General features: G+C 48.2%; 1 protein-coding gene and 1 long non-coding RNA gene across 6 annotated transcripts in view; one reads left to right on the top strand and one right to left on the bottom strand.

Annotated features, from left to right (window-relative positions):
* MEIS2 (Meis homeobox 2) overlaps window positions 1-1,683 on the bottom strand; it is a 201,397-nt gene extending 199,714 nt beyond the window's left edge. For 2 of the 5 annotated variants that reach the window (XM_029237483.1, XM_029237480.1), the window contains exon 1: window positions 601-1,289. In XM_029237483.1, coding sequence (XP_029093316.1) covers window positions 601-612 — 12 coding nt within the window. In that variant the 5' untranslated portion in view covers window positions 613-1,289. Of the gene's footprint in view, window positions 1-600 lie in introns of all 5 variants that reach the window. The other 3 variants (XM_029237479.1, XM_029237482.1, XM_029237481.1) reach the window with 2 other exon arrangements.
* Window positions 37-1,117, top strand: LOC114904067. The gene is made up of 3 exons (XR_003795843.1): window positions 37-266; window positions 502-575; window positions 957-1,117. It is a non-coding gene; the product is annotated as an uncharacterized LOC114904067 (long non-coding RNA).
* Window positions 1,684-7,201: the final 5,518 nt, after the last annotated feature.

The raw sequence follows: 7,201 nt of genomic DNA, 5'->3' as shown, positions 1-7,201 counted from the left end.
GGGGGGGAATAATGTGAAAGTTACCAGAAACATTATTTAGCAGCGGATTCCCTGCGTCCTTGTCAATTTCAGAGACAAAACAAGCAGCCCAGGCTAGTCTAGGCGGCGGCGCAGCGGCTGCGGCAGCGCGGCCCCAGCGGCGGCCCCGGCGGCGGCGGCGGCTCCTACGCAGCCGGTGCCCGCCCCGAGCCGCGGGAGCAGCGGCAGCAGCGGCGCAGCAGCGGCAGCGGCGGCAGCAGGAGAACCGGGGGAATCGCGCTGCTGGGGTAAAAGCTGGAGCGAGGCGAAAGCGTGTAACAATTGCACTCGCACACACACACACACACACCACTCACACGCACTCGCCGCCCGCCCGCTCGCACAGCGTTGAAACACGCGCGCCCAGACACGCACACACGCACGCACACACACTCGCACACACGCAGAGGCACGGGGGGGAAAAGAAGCCGATGAATAATTTTGCTGCTATTTTTTTAAATACTGGCCGCCATCATCAAGCAGCGAGCAGCAGCAGCAGCGTTGAAGGGAGAGGAGGCATCGGGACAGGCCCCTCTTAGGAGAGGATTTATATCTAGGTAAGTGTTGGAGATTTAAACCTACCCTTTGCGCCATCAGTCTGCGCTCCAATAAACTCCTGGATGTGTCGTATATTTAATATCCCAGTCCGGATAAGAAAGTGATCTAGGTTGAAGATTCCTTTTTTTTTTTTTTTTTCCAAACCAAGGAGACTTCTCCCAGTTTTCCAATATGTTATTTTTAGGGGGGGGGAAAAAAAGCCCAGGCAAGACAACGAAGAGTTTTTTTTTTTCCTGTGATATTTCTTCTTTTTCTCTTTTTTCCTCTTCTTCCTCCTCCTCCTGATCTTCCTCCTCCTCCTCCACCTCCTCCTCCTCCCCCCTCCCCTCCTCCTCCTCTTCGGTCCTCCTTTCCCCCTCTTTCTCTTCTCTTCCCCTCAGTTGGAAAAAAAAAAAAAGAAAAGAAAAAGAAGAAAAAGAAGAAAAAAAAAATTGTCAAGCCCCCGAACTGAAGGTTACGAGCGGCCCGTCAGCAGCCCACATGTAACCGAACTGTCGTGTTTCATGGCTTTTTGCCACTCCAGCTGTCAATCAAAGCCCGGAATGTCAAGGTAGTGAATGAATGATGGTTGATGATGATGAAGAGGAGGAATCTTTCAGACCCGTTTTTTTCTTCCAGTAAAACTCCGCGAGGGGTTTCTGCTTCTTGAATTTTTCCTCCCCCCCCTTAGCTTTGCCCCCTCGGTATCTATAATATGATCCTCTCTCTTTAAAGTATCGTTCAAAGAAAGCGGGGGGGGGGAAATCAAGAAAAAAAAATGAATAGTTTGCAAAAACTGGACTTCCTCCCCCCCTTTCCTGGTAGGTATTTTGTCTCTCCCTCTCTCGCTCGCTCGCTCGCTCTCACTCGCGCTCGCTCTCTCGCGCTCGCTCTCTCTCGCTCTCTTTCTCTCTCTGGGAGATGAGTGAGTGTCAGTAGGTGTTGGCAGGTTGGCTGCTGCCTGGCTTATAGAAGAGCCTCAGTTTGGCGGCGCGGGTCGGCGGCGGGAGAACGAAATGACGGAACCCGGAAGTCGTGGTGGCCATAGCCCGTCGTACGGCGGAGACACATCCCGGGAGTGGGGAGCGGGAGCGAGGAGGAGCGCGCCGCACGGAGCTTCTGATATGCAGCGAGTGCGATCGGACGGCCCGGGTTGGGGGGGCGGGAGAGGCGGGAGGCGGGGGGCGGGAGGGGGAGGGGAGGCAGGAGCCCGACCGACCCGAGCAAATCAGCGAGGCTGCTCCTCCGCGGGGAAGGCGCGGGGGAAGGCGGGGGAGGAGGGAGGAAGAGGAGTATGTGTGTGTGTGCGTGCGTGTGCGCCTGTGTGTGTGTGTGTGCGCGCGCGCGCGCTCGTGAGGAAAGAGGGAGGGAAAGAGAGAATGAGAATGAAGAGGACAGGGAGAGCGCAGAGAGGAAAACTGCAGAAAACCACAGGGAAAGTACGGTACAGCCTCAGATTTTTAATTTAAAAAAAAAACTTGCTTCTAGTTCATTTCCCCATCACTCCCGGCTCCTGCCTAACGAGGTCGTGTCGGGGACGTTTGGCATGGCGCTCTTGCTTTTGTTCCTTTTAGTTCCGCGGGCCCCCTACTCCTCTGCCAGCCGATTATCGCGCCCCGAAGGCTTTCTTCTAACACCCAGAGGCAGCAGGATCTGCAGACCGTACCAACGCCCGGCTAGAGTTTTGTTTTTGTTTTTGTTTTTTTAAGTGGTACTTTCTTCCCTGTGCAGATCCAGGACCCTTGTTGTCAACATTCATTTTTTTCTAGGACAAGACGAGACCAGCTTAACTCAGAGAGTACTCCCTTCAAGCTTTGCGGACAAGGGCCACCCTGGAGAGTCTTTGGGGCCCGCGGTGGAATCAGGAGGGAGGAATGGGAGGGAGTCGTTTGGATGTTTGATGTTGTCTGATGTTGCCAAAGGGTGTGTGTGTGTGTGTACACGCGCGCGTGACTGGTGTGCGACTCCAAAGTGGATCTCACTTAGAGCTGGGAAGCATGGGGGGGGGCGGAGAGAGAGAGAGAGAGAGAGAGAATGCATAGCGAGAGAGAATGCTTAGCAAGGAGGATTGGCCGGCACTCCTGCCCAGCTTTGTTGTGGTCGCCGGGGGCGCAGAGGCCAGGCAGCGGTATCGCCGGCTAATGGCTGTGTTAGTTACACCGGGCAATTTCGGGGTATCAGGAAGATGGGGCCGACTCCGAATGAACTTTTCCAAAAAGGAAAAGGAGGAGAGTGGAGGGAAAGAAGGTAACTATCCCACATGGTTTGCGTAGAAAGTAGTTCTAGCCGATGTCTCGCCGAATCCCTGGCTGGAGCTGCACCCTGCCTCACCTCCGCGCCGCGAGTATCACGGCGGCCGCGCGTCAATCACTCCGAGCCGCGAGCTGGGGGCGGAGCTACGGTCTCCCGGCGCGCTCAGCTCTGCAGCCCCCGCCGCCCCCTGGCTCCCGGCAGCCCAGCAGCCGGGGCCTGCGCTCCGAGCGCGCCCTCTCCCCAACTCCTGGCTCTCGCCCTGGTTCATGGTCCCCGGCCCAGAGAATTGAAAACAGATTGTTCCTCAACAGCCGCCTCCTTCTCCAACTTTGAACCCATTCTGGAGAGTAGAAAGTAGCGAATCCTCTGCGCGTGGCTTTGACCCGACTTCCCGGGAGATTGGGGGGGGGCGCTCAAGGAGAATAAAATACTGTGTGTGTTTGTGAGGGAGAGAGGGAGAGAGAGAGAAGGGAGTTGTGGGGAGAGAATGAGAATAAGAGGGAGAAGGCGAGAAGGCGGATAGGCTTTTTTTTTTTTTTCCTTCTCCCTTTTCATCTCTGCTTCACTGTAAGCTTTCGGGCAACTCTCAACTGGGCTTAGATCGTAGCCTGCAGAGACTCCAAGCGGAGTCGGAGAAATTTGGCCCCGTTTTAATAGGGCTGGGGAATGAGCTCCGGAGGTCAATAAAGCCCTCCAAAAATGATGAATGATTGAGCACCTGTGATGATGATAGTGATTACCAGAGCAATTAAACAGTTTGATTAAATGAGCCATCATAACAATGATGTCTGCGGGAAATCGGCCCTTACATATAAAGAAAGATAGTGCGGAGGGGCTTGCAGAGGCGAGTGTAGCGCGACGTCAGGGAGAGGGGCCGCGGACCGCGCGGTATTTGCCGGGGTGGCCGGAGCAAGGACTGCCGGGCGCGCGGAGCTCCGGGGAGGAGAGTCTAGCCCAGGCTAGACTTTCAGCCACTCTTAAGCCGGGCTTCAAGCCTGCAAGAGCCGACTGGTATGAAACCTGCAGGTTGGGGGGGAGGGTCCTTCCCCCTCCACCTCCTCATTTTTTTTCCCCAGAAGAACTCCAAGATTAAAAGCATCCTTATTTGTTGCTGAGTTGTTCGTCGACGTATAAGAAAAGGTGAGTAAAAAAAGAAGATGCAAAAGAGAAGAAAAAGTTGACCTCCAGAATTTTATTATAGGAGGCAGTTGTTCGAATTCAGTTTAGCCGGGGCGGAAAGATGAGAGAGAAAAAAATCAAAGTGGTCTCGCAGCGGAGCATTTTCGACTTTGCCGAGGTCTTTATATTGGTGGATCCACGGTCCCCGTTCAGCGCCGCTAGCTGAGAAGTTTATACAGTTTTTCAGTTTTTAAATCCTCTAACTGTTCTTATTTTCAATATTGCATATTTGTTGTCGCCAATAGGGTTACTGTTGTTTTAAATGCCCTGTACAGAAAGCGCCACTTTTCTTTTTAAAAAGGAACTCAGTTTCCTTGATAAATACTTCTTTTGTAAAAATCAACTTCGAACCGAACCTCTGCATCGCAGAGTTTAAACATTCAAAGTTGCTACCTTCTGCTTCTCCTGCTTCTCTTACCATCACTTTTTTTCATAATGATATTGTGAAGTGAGGTAGCATTTCCAAAGCCTTTATTTAGAAAAACTACACTAGGATTTTTTAAAAAAAGTTTCTTCCCTGGCAGTGCATCTGAGTAAAAACAATTCAGACCGACTGATGATTTCTATATTTTTAAACAGCTGTTAAACTAATGGGTTGATTACTCCGTGATAATCTTGAGCTTTACAAAAGAAAAAAGTTCGAACTCTATTGTCATGTGTTTTCATCCTTTGGGTGATGCAGAAGGCATTTTAACCCAAACTCCTTTCTTCCTTTCTCTCTCTCTCTCTCTCTCTCTAATATTCTGTAACTCCTTTTGCCTTTTATTGAGTACTTTAAAGCAGGTAACTGGGACAATCTGGTTACAGATGGGAAGGAGAGAGAAACAGAACATTTTGAGATACTGTTCAAGAAAAAAACCAACCAATCATTCTTAACTCCAAAGACCTTAGTTAAGAAGTGTGAGTGTGTTAAAAGTGAAGTCCTCCTGGAGGAAAATATGTGTCATTTAAAACTTCACCAGTTGCTTACGGGGAGAACCCTGAATTTCATGCGACTAAAGAAATTTCACTTACCTAGTTGCACGTAATTTATGAAACCGTTAGTTTAAGATAGCATCGCAGTGCAGTGAATTGCACACAAGATCAAGTTGGAGGTGATTCATGATGTCAGTTCTTGGTCAATCTGATGAATTTAAAGGACTATTAGTTTTAATCACCAACTTGCTGATGTTTTATTAATAGAGCTGAAAAACATTTAAGAACTTCATGGTCTCTCCTAACCCCCAATTTTGCAGTCCCGTGGAAGCTATTCAAAAACAGTGGGGTACGCAGGCTTTCTGCTTTCTAGTCCGATAGTACGTTGTTGCTGATGCTCAGTTCTCAGCCTCCGCACTCCCACCGGGGCTGCGAGGCTCATCTGCTCTCCCACATTTGGGGTAAAGGAAAAGTAGGTGGGGCAGGCCCGGGAGACAGGCGTGAGATGGGGGTCGCAGGAGGCGGCACACACCTCCGTCAACAGTCAGCTCCGTTTGCCCAGGCTGGAAATGGTTTTAACAGGCGGTAAAATTTCATCTTGCGGTGTCAAATTGGGGTCATTTTGGGGTTAGAGTTCTCAGTGTCCGAGAGGAGCTGTCCAGCTGCGTGGGGACTCATTAACTGCAAAAGATCTGTTTCAGTAAAAACAATTCAAAGACAATCAGAAGGCTAAAGACCTTCTACAAATCGCATTTTACAAGTGCCCCAGAACAAATATGGATGCTGAAATCTGTTTCTTCAGAATCCCAAATCGGCTACTTAGCTCTGGAGTGGGGGTGAGGGCACTGCATAAAAAAAGAGGTGAAAGGGAAGGGACCTGATTGGGGGGGGCGAATGAGAGGGGGAATCGGGCCTTTCAAATTTAAGGGTCTGTTTTTAATCACCTCTTTCTTATTGGAGCATCCCCAAGACTTCTGAGAACTGCTTCTTTTCCATTTTTACTTTTTTTTTTTGTCTCAACATGGAATGATATTATAGGTAACATTCAAAAATTTAAAAGAATAATTGAGTGCTTCTATACCTACTTAATTTACAGGGCATTGGCTTTATGGAGAGTATTTAATTTGAAATGAACAGTTATGAACCGAGACTCTATTTTAGGTGAATTTGCCCACCTTCCTTTAGGAGCTTGTATTTCTTTTCACCTTTTTTTTTTTTTTTTTCCTAGAAAGTAATAGGTCCTCAGCACAGATAACTCCAAATTCCTCAGAACTCTGAGGTCTGAAGTGTTAATCTGTGTATTAAAATTGCTGGGTTTAAATCCTTTTTGTCTTCTTACAGCTGTTAGAACAATTGACGCCTTGCTAGAGGAGCAAATAAATCCAACCGTAATCTTATTTGTAACTTTAGTTAATGTTTTGGAGTATTTTGGATTAAGCAGGTTTTGGTTTTTTTCCCCCCCTCTATAAGGTTAATTTTTATTTGTGGAGGTTCTGTTGGCTGGTTTGGAAGAAAGATATTATTACTTTAATTCAAAAAATTCCTTTAGGTAAAAGGAAAGTGCAATTTTAAAATGACAAGCTAGAAGTGAGATGCCTGGGGTTTTAGAATAAAACCAAATCAATATTTTAGAGTAAAATATTACTTGAAAGAAGTTTTCTGTCTTGCATTACTGACTTCAGCAAGTAAAAAGGATCAAAATATTTTATTCTTCCTTTCTCTCTGGACTCCACCTCTGTCACTAGGTCTTTTCTCTCCATCTGCTTCACTGTTATTTGCGTTCTGAATGCAACAGTGAATTTTTGTAGTCTAGCTCTCTTCTCCAAGCCTCCCAGAGTATAAATTGTTATTCAAGGAGTTGGATTGCGGTCCTGCAGAAACAGCCCTGAACCCAGTATCACTGGGACAAAGGCAGCGGGTCTCTCTTTCTGCTCCGACCTGCTGGCTGACAGTTGGAATTTTTAATATATATTTTATTTGGCATTTCCAATAACATGTTTGCCTTTCCCTCCCCACCCCCTTGCAGCCATCTATTACTTTAAAAACATCTCTTCTCTATAAACCTCAGCTCATCCTTGTGAAATGTTCTTGACCTTCCCAGCGATAAAACCAGAAGCTCTGAAAGTTGCTCTAGGAAGAATTCCACTTGCTTTCTTACCTGTTAACTTTGCTCACTCTCTTCCGAGTTGGGACGAAGGGAGGGAAGGGGACCCCTTTTTGTTTGTTTTTGTTTCCTGGTCCTTTCCCCACTTAGGCTCTCTTCCATATGCCCCTCCCCCCAATTAATAACAATAAGGCA

The sequence above is a fragment of the Monodon monoceros genome, unplaced genomic scaffold, assembly GCF_005190385.1.
Source record: "Monodon monoceros isolate NGI ecotype Baffin Bay Population unplaced genomic scaffold, NGI_Narwhal_1 Super_Scaffold_21, whole genome shotgun sequence".
NCBI classification, from domain to species: domain Eukaryota; kingdom Metazoa; phylum Chordata; class Mammalia; order Artiodactyla; family Monodontidae; genus Monodon; species Monodon monoceros.
Note: the sequence above shows the minus strand (reverse complement) of the source record. Positions and strands in the feature narration are given on the sequence as shown.